The 17,396-nt window shown below is 57.2% G+C and overlaps 1 protein-coding gene across 2 annotated transcripts; it reads right to left on the bottom strand.

The window, feature by feature from the left end:
* Nucleotides 1-3,135: 3,135 nt before the first annotated feature.
* On the bottom strand, nt 3,136-16,542 carry ITIH1 (inter-alpha-trypsin inhibitor heavy chain 1). 2 transcript variants are annotated; one of them, XM_060631265.3, is made up of 22 exons: nt 16,391-16,540; nt 16,109-16,129; nt 15,643-15,809; nt 15,085-15,189; nt 14,566-14,728; nt 13,900-14,013; nt 12,418-12,543; nt 12,216-12,332; nt 11,348-11,516; nt 11,134-11,259; nt 9,994-10,175; nt 9,522-9,707; nt 8,379-8,518; nt 7,635-7,789; nt 7,521-7,535; nt 7,155-7,175; nt 6,690-6,770; nt 6,472-6,585; nt 5,299-5,500; nt 4,274-4,446; nt 3,567-3,678; nt 3,136-3,411 (listed from the first exon to the last, which is right to left on the bottom strand). In XM_060631265.3, the coding sequence occupies exons 1-22, from the start codon at nt 16,502-16,504 to the stop codon at nt 3,282-3,284; spliced, it is 2,733 nt and encodes a 910-aa protein (XP_060487248.2). In that variant the 5' UTR covers nt 16,505-16,540; the 3' UTR covers nt 3,136-3,281. The 2 variants fall into 2 exon arrangements, 1 of the variants encoding a protein (XP_060487248.2); XR_009609690.3 differs by lacking the exon at nt 4,274-4,446 and having other exon boundaries at nt 3,301-3,411; nt 16,391-16,542.
* Between the last annotated feature and the right edge of the window lie 854 nt (nt 16,543-17,396).

The raw sequence follows: 17,396 nt of genomic DNA, 5'->3' as shown, positions 1-17,396 counted from the left end.
GACGTGGCCTTGAGTCTGACCTCCTGGACAGAAGCCTCCCAGCCTTCTCCAGGCAGCCAGGGCACAAAGCCAGGCCGGCCACAGTGAGGCTCAGACCTCCATGGCCAAATACCTTGTTCATTACCCTTCTTGGGTTCTCACGGCCCCAGGGAAAGGACAAACCCCAGGCCTGTGCGCCAGAACTCGCTGTGATCTAGCTCCAACTTGCTTTTCCAAACTTACTCTCTTCCCACTGGCATGTTCTCCCCATCTCTGCACTTGCACCTCTCGCCCTGCCAGCCTGATGTCCCATCCCAGAAGCCTTCCTGTTTTGTCCCCTAGCTGACCCCACACAGCTCTGCTCTAGGCTCCCAGCCCCTGAGGGTCTGCTCCATTTCACCTTTTGTTGAGGCTTGTATGTTTGGGTCTAATCACCCTAGAGTCCTCTAGACTCTAGAGTCCGAGCTCCTGGAGGGCCAGGCCATGTCACATTCATCCCTGTGTTCCTGGGGGATGGCCAGGGACTCAGCTGCCCTCGCCTCCTGGAGAGTCATTCCCCTAAGAGTCTCCAGTGAGGCTGGAGCTCTGGTCTCCAGGACAATGGGACCCTCAGAGGAAGAGCCCAGGCCCACCCTGGGTCATGCCAAGACCCTGCCAGCTCCCAGACCTTCCAGAGTGGCCACCATGTGCCTGCCATACACATACTCTTCTGAGCAAAGTGACCCCGTGACTCTCCCACGGGGCCACCACTGAATGGTGTTGACGAGGCTGCCTGGGCACAAGGCAGCTAATTTATGACATACCATGGCCTTGGATGAAAGCTCCACACCCAACTGTGAGTTATACAGAGAGAGTTGACTGCCAGGAGCAGAGAAAGGGCGAGAAGGCAGAAAGAAGACTCCATGAGGCAGCAGAAGCCATGAGGAAAAATTGGACTAGTGGCTGGAAGTGGCATGAGCCACAGAAGCAATGACAGTTGCCAAGTCAGCAAGATGACGTTGGACCAGATGAAGCAGCCACTGAGAGGGTCACCACCTGTGGAGGAGGCCAGCTGGGGTGCCTGTGCTCCCCAGGCTTCTGGAATCCTTACACACCCCCGCTGCCGGCTGGTGCCGAGCTCAGTGCTGACCCCCAGGAGCAGAGCCAAGACCCCTCTCAGACCTGCGCTGCAGCCTGGCCCCAAGGTTCCTGGCTCCCAGGACATCTCGTCCATGTGGTCATTCTCAGCGCCCATGGTCACTGACTGCCAGGCGATGGGGGCTGTGGCAGAACTGTTGTCCTCACAGCAGTGTCTGGTGGCTCCTTGTGGCCCTGCAGCTGCCTGTGGAGCCTCCCCAGCCTTTCCTCTAGGTACCACCTCCTCCCCAGTTACTTAGACTTTTGTGGGAGGGACAGCTCGAAGTAGGACTTCGGAAGCTGCTCAACAGGCACCAGAGGGACAGCTGGGGTCTTGGAGGGACCCAGAGTCACCACGCAGACTTGAGAATTAGACAGAATCTAAGAGATCTTTGGGCTCCCCCTTTTCCACTCTACAGGAGGGCCTTGCTTCAGGCGGCTGGTCATCTGGAAGCCCATGGCTCTCCCTTGAGAAGCCCAGGATGCTGCAGATGGCGGTTGGTCCCTGAAACTCTGTTGGCCACCCGCCCCCACCCCCCACTACCTGCCACTGAGGGAGGGCTCTATGTTCCCTGGGCCTGGGGCAGCCCTGGATCTCAGCATCTGTGTTACTTTAAAACAATTTTTTTAATGTCTATTTGTTTTTGAAGGAGAAAGCGACAGCTCGTGAGCGGAGGAGGGGCAGAGAGAGGGAGACACAGAATCCGAGGCAGGCTCCAGGCTCCAAACTGTCAGCACAGAGCCCAACATGGGGCTGGAACCCACAAGCTGTGAGACCATGATCTGAGCTGAAGCCAGATGCTTGACCAACTGAGCCACCCAGGCACCCCCAGATTTGTGTTATTGCTCTGGGTCTTCAAGGGCCTCCACTGCAGTGGGAACTGGACAGAAGCCAGCAGAGAAAAAGTAGAAATCTTTGGAAAAGAAATGCCCATCACCCAGAGGGCCAGAAGCTCCCCAAGGTATAGTATAGGCTCATCTCCTTGCACCCTGTGACATTGAACTTTAACTGGGCCCCAAGGTGAAGCCAAGGGAAGGAGCCCTGAAAAGATCATTCCAGGTGTCAGCATGAGGAGCCAGCGGGCTGCCGTCACTGGCTCCCTGGAATCACAGCTTCTGGGGACTAGCTATCCCTGCCTTTGGGAACTATCCCCAGTGTAAGGCGTTGCAAAGCCACAGCTGCAGAGTCGAGCTGAAGGGGAGGCCCTGTGCCCAGGGGTCCAGCATCCAGCTCTCAGCAGGACTACCTAGGGACCCCAAGTCCATATATGGTTTGTGCCTTTCTTATGTTCATTTTTTTTTTTTAACGTTTATTTATTTTTGGGACAGAGAGAGACAGAGCATGAACGGGGGAGGGGCAGAGAGAGAGGGAGACACAGAGTCCGAAGCAGGCTCCAGGCTCTGAGCCATCAGCCCAGAGCCCGACGCGGGGCTCGAACTCACGAACCGCGAGATCGTGACCTGAGCCGAAGTCGGACGCTCAACCGACTGGCCACCCAGGCGCCCCTCTTCCGTTCATTTTAAGCGATGCTCTGGAATATCTAGAACCCAATCTCAGTGGGCTGCGGCCATCAGCTGCCCAGCCTGACAGGAGTATTCACAGTGGGGTGCTTAAGCACACAGATGATGGCACCAGACAGTATGGGTTCAAATCCCAGTTGGGCCATTCATGAGTGACTTGGGACAAGTTACCTAACCTCAGTTTCCTCAGCTATAAATGGGTAAAACGGTATCCCCCCTAGGACTGTTGGGAGCATACATTTAGTTAATTCAATGAAGGCACTTAGAACAGTGCCTATATAGGCTGCCACAGTGTCCTTTGGGCCTTGGACCTGTAGGGATAGCTGTGTGCAGGGGACACTCCAGATGCTCAGAGAGCATAGGGTCTGGCAGCTGCAGCAAACAAGGTGGGGTGGGGGCAAAGTTGGCATGGGTTTCCTCCCGGCCTCCAGGTCTGCTATGACCCCTGAGTCCTTCCTGGCGGCAGCATCTTGGATTGCCTCCCCATCGCCCTCCCTCCCAGAAAGCAGCGGCCTGGACTGGACATAGCTTCTCTTTAATGGAAGTCACGGGTGCTTTGACACAGTGGATCAGCTTGGACAGCAAGATGTGTCCTGGGCAGTGGGTCAGGATGCTGTGCTCCTCTGCCGTGAGCCCAAGGAAGGACAGGTGTGTTGGCCGGGGGCTCAGAAGATGTCAGGGACAATATAGTCAGTGTAAACGCCATCGATCAGCCCAGCCCCATTGTTGTGGACGAACCAGCAGGTCACCTCAGCCCCATGCCGGGGGTCCTTGCTGTAGTCTTTTTGCAAGCCCCTGGGGAGATACAAATCAGCTGGGGTTAACTTTTGGACTCAGCAGGGCTGCACCCCCTCCAGGAAGCCCATTCCATCTGTGTGACACCACAAGGAAGGCCCTGACCAACCACAGGAATGCCAAGGGCAGAGATGCTGGGAGAGCCACCCACCCACCTGGTGACAGTCAGCTGCCGGCTCTTCACCACCATTGTGGCATCTGTCTTTGTGGGGTCGGAGCCCGGATGGGGGTCAGACACTTTAAAATCAAAGGGGTGGAAGAATTGTCCTGGAAAGGTACATTGGAAGCAGCAGTGACCATTGAGGGGCCTTGCACTCAGCAGGTGCTCACTGGAGGGTTAGGGTCGCCTGGGTGTTTTTTCTTAAGGGCATGACTATTTCTGATACATTTGGGCACCGAAAGCCTCCTTTAGTTCACCTGCTCCAGAGAAGCACCTACTGGCAGGTGGTTGTACCTCCTGCCTCTTTTAGACCAACTCCGAAGGAACATGGCTGGGGAGAGAGGGTTGAGAGGGAGGTGCCCACAGAGAGCAGGGTCTGCAGGAAGGCCACCAGGGGAAGCGGTGTGGCCAGTGACCCATCACACCCAGGAGGTCTTGGGGAGCCCGGTCTGTTTGGACCCTCCTGCTAGTCGGACGTCTCCTGCTCGCCCCCAGGTCCACTTAAGCCTGAGTTTCACCTTGTGTGTGATCACCTTTCTGAGGGACAAGACCTTCCCCAGGACAAGCCCTCTTTGGACCTTTGAGTCTTGATGGCCAAGTTGGAGGGAAGCGTGTTCGGTGCCCAGAGGCAAGTCTGACCCATGGCGAGCCCGCTGGCTTCAACAGCACACCCCACAGCTCTGCCTGCCTAGCAGGTCGTACCCAGCAGCCCGTGTGTCCGTGCCGACATCCGGTGACTGTCCAGCACGTAGAAGCCCAGGAAGTCCTGGTGAATGGCACTCCCCTTCCACACCCGGTGCAAGACGACCTCAAAAGTGCCCCCGTCCTCCACAGACACCACCAGGTTCCTCTTCCTGTTGATGGTCACTACCACCCTGCAGGGCCAGGTGGCCGTGAGGGCAGATGCAGCCACATTACACCTTTCTCCATTCGGTCACCCTCATCCTCTTGGACCCAGCTCTCATGAGCTCCTCACCCTCACTCCCAGATGGTGGGTGTTACCTTCTCACATGTTGTTATTGTGTATGGGGCCCCTACAGTGTGCTAGACCCTGTGCCAAGCCCTCCCTACAAACTGCATCATTCAGTTCTCACTGTGATCCTGTGAGGCTCAAAGAGGTTAAGTAACTTGCCCAAGGTCACACAGCTGGAAAGCGGTAAAGCCAGGACTTAAACTCCAGCCTGTCTAATATCAAAGTCTGTGTTCTTTGACCGCCACTCATCATCCGTGTCCTCCACCTGGACTCTGCCCACCTCTTTCTATAGCTCTCTGCCCGGCGTCAGGCTCTGATGCTCAGCAGAGTTTGCTGAGTGAATGAGTGAAGGAAGGAACAAACACAAGGCAAGGCGTGCTAACACAGGTGCTGAAAGAGCACTCTGGAGTTTCAGGGAATGGGTAGCCTTTGCCCTGGGCCGGGGAGGTGAGTCGGCTTTGCTTGGTGGAGATGGGATGGACTGTAGGGCGAGGGAGCCTGGGAGCCCAGACCCGCAGGCATTCGGGCCTGGAACACGTGTCTGGGAACTGAGGGAAATGGGTGGGGTGGTCCTCAGGGTCCCACATGTCTGCCCAGCTCCCAGGGAAGCCACATGGATGTCATTCACTGCCATGGCGCAGGTGACCAGGGCCCGGCAAGCTCAGGCAGCTGAGCTGGCTCTGGGGCTTCGTGCCTGTCCCTAACCACCCTTGCCCTTGCCTCCCCACCCAGCCCCCAGCCCCAGCCTGGTTACTCATGCTGCCGCAGTGAAGCCTGGTCTCCCCAGGAGAACACAGGGCCGCCCAAGCCGGGGTTCAGCGTAATGTTCTGGGGAGTCACTTCCAGATGAAAGTCCGTTGCGGGGTTGGCGATCCCCAGCCGCCCGAAGTACGTGCCCTCATGCTGCCCGGGGCTCCTGGCCTTGTTGCCAATGAGCTGCCCATTCACTGAGAAGCCTGCAGCGGGGTGAGGGGCCGTCCGGGTCAGGGAGGGGTCTGCTCTCGCCAGACCCCCGCCAGCCTGCCTGTGCTCATGCCGCACCTCCCCCCGGGAGACACCCACACCCCACCCATCCCACACCAGCTTTGAGGGGCTCACCTCCTGAGGGGTTTTCAGGATTGGTGGAGGCCACACAGCACCACTCTGCGCCCCCCCCCCCCCCAACACTACCTGTCACCGAGCCCTCACATCCAGGCCATGAAAGATGCCTTGCAGGACTTGGGCCTGCTCCTTCTCTGTGGCTCTAACCCCTGACACAGAAGCAGGTCACAGAGGCCTCCTATGACCTGAGCAGCCCCAAAGCCCCCTCATCATCCTCACTACCACCACATCATGCCTCATGCTCTGAGGCTGTCATCAGAGAATTTGCTTGCCTGTTTGTCTCCCTTCCCTAAACTCCACAAGAGTAGGGACTTACTACACCCATGGCCCCCAGGAGGTACTCAATGAACCCTTGCAGATGACCTGACTGGACTGGGAGGGAGGGAGAGAGAGTGGCCAAGAGACAGGGAGTCATTCCCACCCCAGAGCACTGCCGGGGGATGGACTCAGAGGCCCCCTCAGAGGCTGAACGCAGGGCAGGATCACTATGTAACTTGCAGAACTTGGTACAAAATGGAAGTGAGGGACCCTTTGTTCAAAAAGCATTAAGAATTTCAAAACAGTTACAGCAGAGTATTAAATCAAGCGTGGACCCTTCTAAGCATAGGGTCCTGTGTGCCCCCACCGGTCACATGTCCACGAAGCAGGTGCCATCTAGGGCAGGTGGATGGGAGGGAAGGAGGCAGGTTGAGTCCCGCCAGATGATGCTGGGGCACGGGCTGTGGGAAGTGGCGGCCACTGCCACTGTCCTGTCTGCAGCTGTACACTGAGGGCCGAGGAGTCCAGGCCCCACGCTGTCTGGCAGAATCAGTGGTGTCACCCATACCTGTGTCAGGGTCCTGCACCAGGCTCAGGACCACACCGGGCTCCTCATCAATATTGAAGCACAGGGTATCCTCTTTCTGGGGCACGTGGATGAGGAAGTGGGGGTCAGTGTCCACTGGGGGCATAGCATGGAGTCTGTTAGATTGGGCATCCGGAAGGTGGGCTAGGGCCGGCCAGGAGCAAGTCAGGGGTGTCCCCCAGACCCTCCCCAGGACTCACCACCAGTCACTTGGTTTGGCAACTGCTGGATGTTGGAGCTGGATTGAGTCGGGGAAGGGTGCAAGGCCGACAGCATGAACGCTGGCAGGGAATGAATGGCAGTTAGGAGGACGGCACCCCACTTCCCTGGGGCTGCTGGCTCCTTTCCCCAGACCCCTCCACCCAGGCGGCCGGCCTGAAGCCACAGGAGCGACCCCGAGCCCCTGATGCCTCCTGGTGTGCTGGCCCCCGGTCTGCCTCCTTCCATGGGGGCCCGATGGAGCTGCTGGCATAAGGGGAGGCCAGGGACAGTCAGGAGGCAGTTCTGAGGATTCCAGGGAGAGTCAGTGAGGAAGCCTCAGACCGGCTGTCGTTTCCTCCTCAGGCAAATAGGAGCTTCGCTCAGGACTGAACGTACCGCCTGAGGGACAATGGCACAAGGAGGAGAGAGGTAGAGATGTATGTCCGGGGGATGCCTCCACTTACTCTTTCTGTGTCCCAGCATCTCTGTGGAGGACAGCAAGAGAGGACAGCATCACCCTCAGCGCCCTACCTGAAAGGCACACGCCTCGTTCCCCAAGGGCATCCGAGGCCCAAAGGCCAGGCAGGTCTGGGCTCGAAGGCCTCCCTGGGCACCCCCACCCTGGCTGCTGGGCAGACACAGGCAGACATGGAGGCCCGGATGGAGGAGGCTGCACAAGGGCTCCCCAGGCATGCAGGGGGCAACTTCTGGTTTGTGGTGAAAGGCTGGAGGATGCGGAGCAGGGGGATACACCCCTGGGGGCTGGGGCACCAGCTGCTTGCCTGACCCCAGGAGCCCCTCCTGGAAACCAACGTGATTGAAAAACTCACCCAAGGGCAGAGAATCTGGAAGGGAGAGAAAGGGAGGAGAATCAAAACCCAGGAAGTTTTTGGCCCTCAGAAGCCTCCGCAGACCCGCAGCCTCCCCCTTTGCAGCGCCCCTACCCTCGGGGGGCTTGTCAATGATGGGCTCCAGGCCATCCTCGTCCGTCATGCCTCTGATGGTCATGGAGGTCAGTGGGGTCACAAACTGGTAGGCCAGCGACATCTGCAGGGCCTTGGCCGTCGCGGTGGCCTTCTCCTTCCCCTCCAACTTCATCCTACGAGACACACACCGGTTCCAAGCCCCACGGCCTGGATGACAACGGACTTGAACTCCCCGGCCCTTTTGCTCATTTGGTCACTCACTCACTCATTCAGCAAACACGAATCAGGCACCTGCAGTGCCCCTGTTCCGTGGCCACCTTCAAGGGCCTCGTGATTTAAAGCCCTCCCACCTGGAAAACCTGGCGATTCGGCAGGGTTGGGGGACGGGCCTCAGAAATACACAGAGAATTTAACAGCTGGGAGATTCTGGGGAGCGGTCTAACTTCTCTGAGCCTCTGCTCACTCCTCTGCGAAATGGGGATAATGAGGAAATTCCCCCGCAGGCTGTGAGGATTGCCCAAGCGTGTCTGGACGCAGCGGCCCCCTCGGTAAAGGGCAGCCTCCCCCTGCCCGGCAGCTCAGCGGAGGCAAACCGGGTCCCGCCCATGCTGTCGACTGACTGGTTGGTTCGAACTCAGTGAGCGAAGCCGAACGCCAGTCAGCCTGACCCACTTCCAACCTCGAAGGCCCGGAAGCACCCCTTCTCCGTTCACCTCACTGGTCCAGAGGCCCTGGTGTCCACCCCCGCCGCAGGGGTCGTACCGCTTGGCCAGCAGCTCCTGGATGGTGAGGTAGGCCCAGAGCCGTTCAACGTGGTTCTCCAGCACGTGGCCCCGCTCCTGGAGCAGCTTCTTCATCTCCTCTTCATCCACCAGGCAGGTCGCCTTGAATTCTTGGCCCTCCTGAGGGTGGTCACGGGTAGAGGGGCCGGGCGCCATGAAGGGCACAACCGCAGGCTGGTGCCGGAGGGCCCGGGACCCCCCCCCCCCCACACACACACACATCCAGGCTCTGCGATTCTTTCTCAGCACCGCCCTTCCCCGAGCTGCGGTCCTAACGCTCACTCATCCCTTCATCCCTCACACGCTTGCTGAGCACCGTCAGTGAGCCAGTGGGGCCTCGGCCCTGGGGACTCCAGGAATGGGAGGACCACCGCGGCCCCACCTGCAAATGCCCACCGCGGCCCCACCTGCAAATGCTGTTCTGTCCCCAGCTACGATAGTGGGACTTCACTTCCTGAGGGAATCCCGTGCCCCAGGCACTGCGCAAGCATATTACATAGATTATTTCACTTAATCCACACAACTCTCCAGGGCAGTATCACCCCACGGTACAGAAAAAGAAACTGAGGCCTGGAGAGCTGGACCCATTCGCTCAAGGTCACCCAGCCGGTCAGGGCGGAGCCGGGGTCCGGCGCAGCTTTCCTCACCCAAAGCCCCCGTTCTGCATGCTTGACCACACAGCAGGGCTTGAAGCCACCCCCAGCAGGACAGGGTCCATGTCTCACACACCTGTGACCCCCACAGCATGCACACACACACATGCACTTGCACCGTGGCGCCAATCTGGGTGTTCAGGAAAAGATTGTCAAGTGAAACGGAAGAGGCTGGCCTCTTGCTCTCTCATGCCTTTGCGGAGAACGATGTAAGGAATAACAGGTGATCCGTTTTGGGCCAAGGGACTACAAATAATCAAGGCTATGTCGGTTCCATCCCAGCCCATCCCCTGGATGCCTGCGTGGAGGAATGTTCTGGCCTGGGGTATGTGTGGCATGGTGCAGAGGTGGGGGCACTGCTCTGGGGAAAGAGAAGCCTGGGGACAGCGGGGACGGGTGGAGAATGAGTGTGGATTTGGAGCCTCTGGGTGCTGCCTGACCTCTCCACCCTCCGCAGCCCCAGTGTTTACCCCACGGGCCAGCACATCAGCTTTGAAACTGCTCGATTTGTGGTCAGCGATGCGCCCAGCCACCATGATCTCCGAGCCTTCGTAGTACTGTTTATGGCGGTGCTGGGTCAGAGCTGAGACGGTGTCCTGGGGATAGAGCAACTCCACATCCACCAGTAGGGGGTTCGCTACCTGGTCGTAGAAACCCTGCAGGGGTGGGGCGGGGGAGCACAGCCTCAGAGCTGGTGGGTCACCTGGGGCACCCAATGGGGAGACTCACTCACAAAGTAGAGTATTGGGACCCCCATTTTATAGATGGAATTGCAGGTTCATAGGGGTTAAGTAATTGGTTTGAGGTCACGCAGCTGATTCCAACCACATTCCAGAATTTTATCTGCTTCTCTGGATGGATGGGCGAAAGGCTGCTAAGACCGGGCTCCCCCATGGCATTCCATTGGTGGTATGTTGGGGGGCAGAGGGGGTAGGAGGAGACCTGCAGCTGCTGGGTGGCGTCGTGGTCCTCGTAAATTCTCTGAGCCCGTCCGTTGTTCTCCATGGACATGACCTCCAGGAAGTTCAAGTCCACGTTGTGGCCAAAGCCCAAGTTGTAGAGTGGGAACCTGCCCCCAATGGCGTTGCGGACGTTCTTGAGGATTTGGGAACGGTCTGTCACCCCTGCAGCCACACACCCAGGCAGTGACAGGATACCAAACACAGGCATGTAGGGCACAATGGACCTTTGGGGCACACTCCCTGGGGGACAAGCCTCCTATCTCAGACCACCCCCCCATCTCCAGTCCCCACCAGCCTCTTGAGGCAATGTCTCCCACTGGCTCCCAACGACTATAACAGATCCTAACAGCCTCTCAAAGACTTGCCCAACTATACGGACCTATCATAAGCAGACCAGATTCTGCTCTAAACCCTCCCATGGGTCATTGCCATGGCCCGTGAGACCACACTGACCTTCCCAAACCTAGTTTCACCTATTCTGCACATGTTGTTCTTAGGCAGGCCCCGCCATCGCACAAACTTTTTTTTTTTCCTTCAAGCTTCTCCCTCTGCCAGGGATCCCTTCCTGCTCCTCCTCTCCTCCTTCCAGCCCAAGCTCATGGGTCACCTCCTCCAGAAGGCTTCCTGGGACCCTGCCTGGGCCAGATGCCCCTTATCTGCAGTCCTGCAGCCTCCTGGCACCCTGTTCTTTCAGGGCCCTCAGCACAGCTTCTGTTCCTGGGTCAGCCTCCCCCAGTGAACCCTGTGCTCCTTAAGCACAGAGACAAATCTTGTTCTCTTGGTATCTCTTCTTGGTCCCTAGCGCTATGCTTGGCACACAGTCGGCGCTGAATACATAGTTCGTTAAATTCAACCTAGGAATCCTGCCTATCGTCCTGGGGTCTGTGCAACCTTGGGTCATGTAGGTACTTCCCCAGTTTCCCAGCTCAGCATAGAAGTATGCCTTCTCTCTCCTGCAGACATTACAGTCTGAGCTCTGTCTTTAGACCAGGGCTTGATTTTGCCTGGAGCCTTTCTGCCCCCCAGTAGCACCTCCAGTGGTTGGGTTTCCAAGCTCAGCTTGAACGCCTTCAGTCGCAAAGAGATCGCCACCTCCCAACACAGCCCTTGAGGTGCTTACCCTCTGTGGGCTCCCCGTCTGTCAACATGATGAGAACTGAGGCATGGTTGCTGAGTTCTGGGACGCTGCCATGAGCTCCGTTCAAGATCTCAATTCCCCGGAGCAAACCTCCATTCAGGTTTGTGGCTGCAAAAGAAGGAAAGTAGGCCAGTGTATGACCTCATTCCAAGGGGACAGAAGTGACACCAAGGTGGCCCAAGACCCCTGCCCTTACCCCCAGCCAGGTGGAAGCGCCGCACAAAGTCTTGAGCCGCTCGCACATTGGCGGCAGACGCCGGCACCAATGAGCCCCTCCATGACTGCACTTCAGACCCAAAGAGGACCAGGTCGAAATAGTCCCCTGGCCGCATGTCCCCCAGGATTTTAAGGAGTGCCTCCTTGGTCTGGAAGGACAGGACAGTCATCAGAGGGACATGGCCCCTAGAGAGTGCCTCCTGTCAACTCCAGATGCCCCTTTGAGAGATCCACAGGGCAGAGGTACACAGCGGACAGGTGGGAGGGATGGACAGGCCAACCAGGTGGCACCAGAAGACGAGTGTCCTATGGACCCCTGGGGGTGGATGAGGGGATGGAGAAGACAAGGGACGTAGCATGGGAAGAGGAAAGGACCAGGAGCTCAAACGGGGCAGGATCAAGAAAGAGGACCACAGGGGGGCTCAGTTTCTGACACTCAGCCATGGTCTCACTGCACCATGGGCAGGGCACTCAGTGGGCTGTGCCCTGCTGAGAGACTCCTCGTCGTGGACAGCCACGCTTGTCCCTGGCACATTCAGCAGACAGCTGTCATCTTCCAAGCGCCCCCATGGCCGGATTCATGACCTCGTGGGCATTGCTATCATTCTCATTTTGCTACTGAGGAGAAGTGAATGCACTTGCCACAGCTGCACAGCAAGGAAGTGGCTGATGCCAGAGCCCACCACGGGGTGGGGGGGTGCGGGGTGAGGGGGGGGATTTCCTGTCAGATCGCCCACCTCCGACTGGGAGCAGGAATCCCAAACCCAGACCCCAGCAACAACACCAAGGGGTGCGTGCCAAGGCTGAAGAAGGCTCTGCTGGGTGAACTGTTTAAAGCCACAGTTTACCTGCTTCACTTTCTGGCCTTCCATAGAGGTGCTAATGTCAATCACAAAAACCAAGTTCTTGTTCAGGTTCGTCAGGTTTTGGGGGGCAAAGAAGTGGGCAAAGTGGTTATTGGCAACCTACAATACAAAGGAACAAGTGAGGCCCCTGTCACAAGCATCCGTGCCTGCCCTCTGAGTCTCAGGCCAGAAGTTTCAGGCTCACCAGGAGGTCACAGAGTTTGTCTCGATTGACATCATAGGTCACCTTGAAGTCTCCATTCATCAAGGATGTAGAGCACGTGGGGCAGGATTGCTGCTGACCCACAGTAGGGCGGAAAAGCACATGACCCTGGAACCACAGAGGTTGTGAGGCATTACTGGCTTGTGCAGCAGCCGCCAGGGTGTTCGCAAACACAACATAAGGGGTGTGTGTGTGTGTGTGTGTGTCGCATGGACATAGAAATGAATCTGGTGGTGGGCCCTCCACCCAGCTGCTGGGAGCACACACCTATAAGGTGGTAGGAGAGAAGATCTGTTTCTTTGCTTATACGCTTCTGAATCATTGGGCTTTTCTACAATAAGCATCACCACTTTGGGTACAAGATAATAGCAGTAGAGAGACATTAGTTAATGCAAACTGTGGAGTACAAAAGCAAGACTATAATACTGTGCTGGAAAACAGGACCACCACCCCCCCACCCCCCCGCCACCAGGTAGACAAAGAGCAGAAGCTGGGAGGAAGGACACAGGGCAGAGGCTAAGGTCTGGTTTGACTTTGTGTTGGTGCTCAGGGAAATTAGGGATGGTTTTCACTCAATACTTTTCTATACTTTTGTAACTTTCCACTTTTTCTTTAAATACTTTTTAATTTTTACTTTTTGTTTGTTATAGAAGTAAGATATACTTATCAAAAAGCCCCCACAAAACTTGAAATGGATTGTTAGGAAGACACAGACCCACTTCTTGGTCTCCTACTAAAAGCAAGCATGTTGGGTAACACTCTGGGGTATCATATTTTGTTTAAAAAAGAACCCCTCCAAAACCGTAAGAAACATTCCCTTTATGTGAATTATTGTGGGGTCACTACCAAAGGTAGGCGGGGACTAAAGGGCTTGTTCCTGGCTCCAGTTGAGGGCAAGTTAGAAGGCAGGGCACTAGCTGGGTGTCACCGACCCGGATGCCACACCCCTCCAGGACCTGGGAAGGGGCAAGCAGGAGACTTTGGGGATCCCTGCAAACGGGAAGTGAGTGACAAGGGGTAAGTGGCGGGGTAGCCCAAAGGCCTTCCCAAATTAGTTCTGTTTCCTAGAGGCCTGGAGCTTGAACCCCTAACTACAACAGCATCTGGGATTTCCGCATGTGCCCTGTGCTTCCCTGAATGCTTTACCCATGCATGCGACACGGGCAAAGAGGAAACCGAGGCTCAAGCAAGTCAGCAGCTCACCCCAGACCATGCAACCAGGGGCTTGCCCCTGCTGAGGGGACACCTTCCCCAGCCTCAGCATCAGGATTTGGCTAAGTCGCTCTGAGAACCAGGAGTGCCGAGTTCTCTGGGATACCAACCACACAACACCTACCTTCCTCACCCCTAGGGTGGCTTGCAGCCCCTGCCTGGTTCCCGGGCCAAGCCTGGACACTTTGTGAGGGGTTGGACCAGGCTGAGAAGTCCCGGGGGCCCACCACCACCCCCCGCCAGCCCACACACCTTTTTTCCCGAGAAGGATTTCTTGATGAGTTGGCTTGCCAGTTCCTTGGGGAGGAAGGACGCCTGGGCATCCAGCTTGCTGATCCCCTGGGGCTCAAAGATGTCCACGTCGATCTGCATCATTGAAGCAGCCAGGCTCCCATTCAAGCCACCATCAAGTCTCAGCCAAGAGCCAACCTGTGTCCTGGCCACCTACTGTGTGCCACACCCACCCAGCCCTCAGCACAGCGCCTGGCATGTTGTACGCACTTCAGAAATATCGGCCAAATGAAGGTGTGCATGCCTGGGTCCCTCAACTCGGCCGCCACTGAGGTGCCAGTGACAGTCACAGCCCCTCGGTCTTCCCGGGACTTCCTAGCCTACCGACTACCTGGATATTTAATATCTGTCGTGATCCTTGTGGCAACTCTGGGACACACGGGAAGCCCCACTTAACAGATGAGCAAGCTGAGGCTCAGAGAGGAAGAGGAGACTGGAGGGTTCAGGTAGCTCCCTGCCCATGAAGAACCCACTAGAACCCGCCCAAGGAGTCAGTCCCCTTCCTGTGTGCTCAGGCCTGGGATGGCACACGGTGGGCCCGGAGCCAGTCCTCAGAGCCATGGCGACAGAGAGTCGGGAGCCCTGCCCCAGATATGGCTCCCCTGCATACAGCCACCCACGATCTACCTCAAAATGGTGCACCAGCTGCTTGGGCTTGACTTTGATGTCAATGTTGTACTGTGTAAGTCTTCGCTTCAGCACCTCCTCGTAGGTCAGCCGGAAGGTGGCCTTGCTCCGGGGACCGATGGTGAGGTGGATGGTGAATTGTTCCATCGTTCTCCCCGAGGCCCTGCACATACCACCAGCAGCCACGACACACAGACAAATGGTGAGTGACATGTGGGTTCTTGTCACCTAAAGCATGGCCCTAGAATCAATTTCTCTTACATTCATGCTGCTCCCAGGTTTCCTTGCCCTTCACCCTTGTCTTAGCTGGCTGGCCAGGGTCAGGGCTCAAGGACAGGGCCCCTTCTCTCAGAGGCTGGTCTGGGAAGGTGGGCGGGTCAACGCCAGCCTTGTCCAGTGCACCTGTGCCAGCATCTACGTTTGGGCAGTTTGCTCACTTCCCGTCGTCAGCCTGGGGCTGCTCTCGCCCAAGGCTGGGGAGGACAGCACCAGAGGTTGGGGCAGCAAGGCCACACTCACCTGACAAGGCCAGCATTCTCTCCTGAGACGGCCGCTTTCCGGTACTGCTTCCACGCAGTCACTTTGTCCTTTATGTCCCCAATGAATGCTTTTCCATCTGCTGTGCTGTAGGGAGGAAGAAGCCCTCAGGGGGGGGTGCCCCTGCCCCCACCCACTCAGTCCTGCGGCTTGGAGGTGCTCCTGGCCTAGATCCTGAGAAGGCCCTGTCATGGGAGGCATCTCCTGCCTCCTCCCACTGCCTGCAGAGTTGTTCAGAGGCCCCACGGCAGTGAGGTGAACAGCCACAGCGACAGAATCCAACAGGAAGCCTCGGGTGCCTGCTTTTGTTCCCTGGGCCCTATGCGGAAGACATACCGTCAGAGGCTCCACTTCGCCCTCCAAGATGGGAGCCCAGAACAGACCTAAAGGGGATTGCTCATCCCCTCAGTGCCAGAGCTGGCCTGGTGGCCCTTTGGGACAGAGGAGATGGTCTGCACCATCTGGCCACCCTGAGCCATGGTTTGGGGCTGGGGCTGGTGAATGGACAGCTCGGGTGTGGGAGTCAGCCAGGGCACGCACATGGCAAAGTCACTGATGAAGGCCGTCTTGGGGATTTCCACATCGAAGGCCACTTCCTTGGCTTCATCGGCATTGTTGACCACTTGGCTGGTGATAACGTAGTGGGCGAAGCGAGAGGTGACTTTGCAGTTGACTTTCAAACTCCGGATGGTCACGCCGTCGACACTCTAGGGTGAGATGTGAGGGGCTGTGGCTGTGATGGGGGGTGGGGGCCCTGAGCCAGTGAGAGGCCTCCCGTGTTGTGCAGGGGCTCGACACCCAGCACAGGTGCCGGGTGCCCAGAGAACAGACCAGATTTCCTGGGAAGACCCTTCTGTCCTCTCTGCCAGAGACCCCGCAGTGGGGCGTGAAAGGCCCCATTTCTGGGAAATGGAGTCCCTCTGCCCAGGGTGCCCCCTGAAGCACGAGGGAAAACAGGCTGCGGTATGGCCCCACCACAGACCCCTTTGCAGGGACTCTCACTCACTGTGTCCACAGTCTGTTGCCTCTGTAAAACAAAACCGGGACAAGTGTGAGTGGGAATGTGCGGGGGACCATAGCCTATCTGCGAAGGGGTGGGAGCGGGGCACTACTTGTGTCCTCCGCTCCTTGGCCTCACCTCCCCTTGGCTGCTGGGACATCACCTCTCCAGTCAGTGGTGGTGGAGGTGGGTGGGGTGGCCCTGGCCCCCAGGGTAAGGGTCTTGTGTCCCTCCCGGGCCCACTCTGGCCCAGCGGCCTGTTTCTGGCCTGAGGGTTTACCCACATACCTTGCTGACTTTGGGCCTGCCTGGGGGTGAAGCCTGAGTGGGCATGGCCTGCAGGATGAGGAGCGAGGCCAGGCACACGCACAGTAGCACCCGCAGCCCCATGGTGCCGTCCATGGTCTCAAGGCTCCTGCTGCCCTGTCACTTCCCTCAGACCGTTAATCAATAAGGTGCCGGATAAACATGGATTAAACATTAGACAAGGCGAAGGCAAATATTATAACTTGGAGGGATCAACATTTGGCAGTGAAGTCTTTCTCCTTGGGGGGATCCCCGGCCGCGTGAACTCCCGACCAGACTCAGACCATGTCCTTCCTACAGAGCTGCGCTCTGCTGCCGTGAGTGGCAAAGACTCCGCGCTCATCTCATCCTGGGTCTGTCTCAGGCAACACCAGCGACACGGCGACCCGCATCAAGAAGCCACAGTTAAAAGTGGACTTCTGAACTGTGTTAGGTGTTACTTTCAAAATTCTTTAACTAAACAAACTTTGCACAGTCACACTCTGGCCCGGGTGGCAGATGGTGTAGTGTAGACGCTGTCTGCCCACACCCACGTCTCCAACAGCGCCAACCCTAGCGTCCGTCCTGCCAGAGGCAAGCTGGGCAGTCCTGGGGATGTGTAGTGGGGGGCCCATGCTTTAGGACAGTTGCTTCATTCCTCTGGACCTTCTCGTCCAGATTTGGAAAGAGGAGCAGAAGGAAGCCTCACCATTCCTCCACCTGGCAGATGAGGGGAGATGAAGGTAAATACTATGTGTTCATGATGGAGGACTGAGTATGCCTTTTGATCTGAGCCTTTTATCCTCTTATTTTATCCTCATGGTGGCCCTGCCCCCGGGACATTGGTCCTGCAGCAGGCAAAAGACAGGTATTCAAACCCAGATCTTTCAGACTCCAAAGCCCAAGACTATCACATAATGACAGAAATGCCCTCTGCGTTATTAGGAAGAAAGGAGAAGTAGAGTTGAAAACCCCAGGGACAGCTTTGGACCTTCAATTTCTTTTTTTT

Source organism: Panthera onca, chromosome A2 (assembly GCF_046562875.1).
Source record: "Panthera onca isolate mPanOnc1 chromosome A2, mPanOnc1 haplotype 2, whole genome shotgun sequence".
In the NCBI taxonomy this organism is placed as follows: Eukaryota; Metazoa; Chordata; class Mammalia; order Carnivora; family Felidae; genus Panthera; species Panthera onca.
The sequence above is the reverse complement of the archived record's forward strand: the minus strand, read 5'-3'. Positions and strand labels throughout refer to the sequence as shown.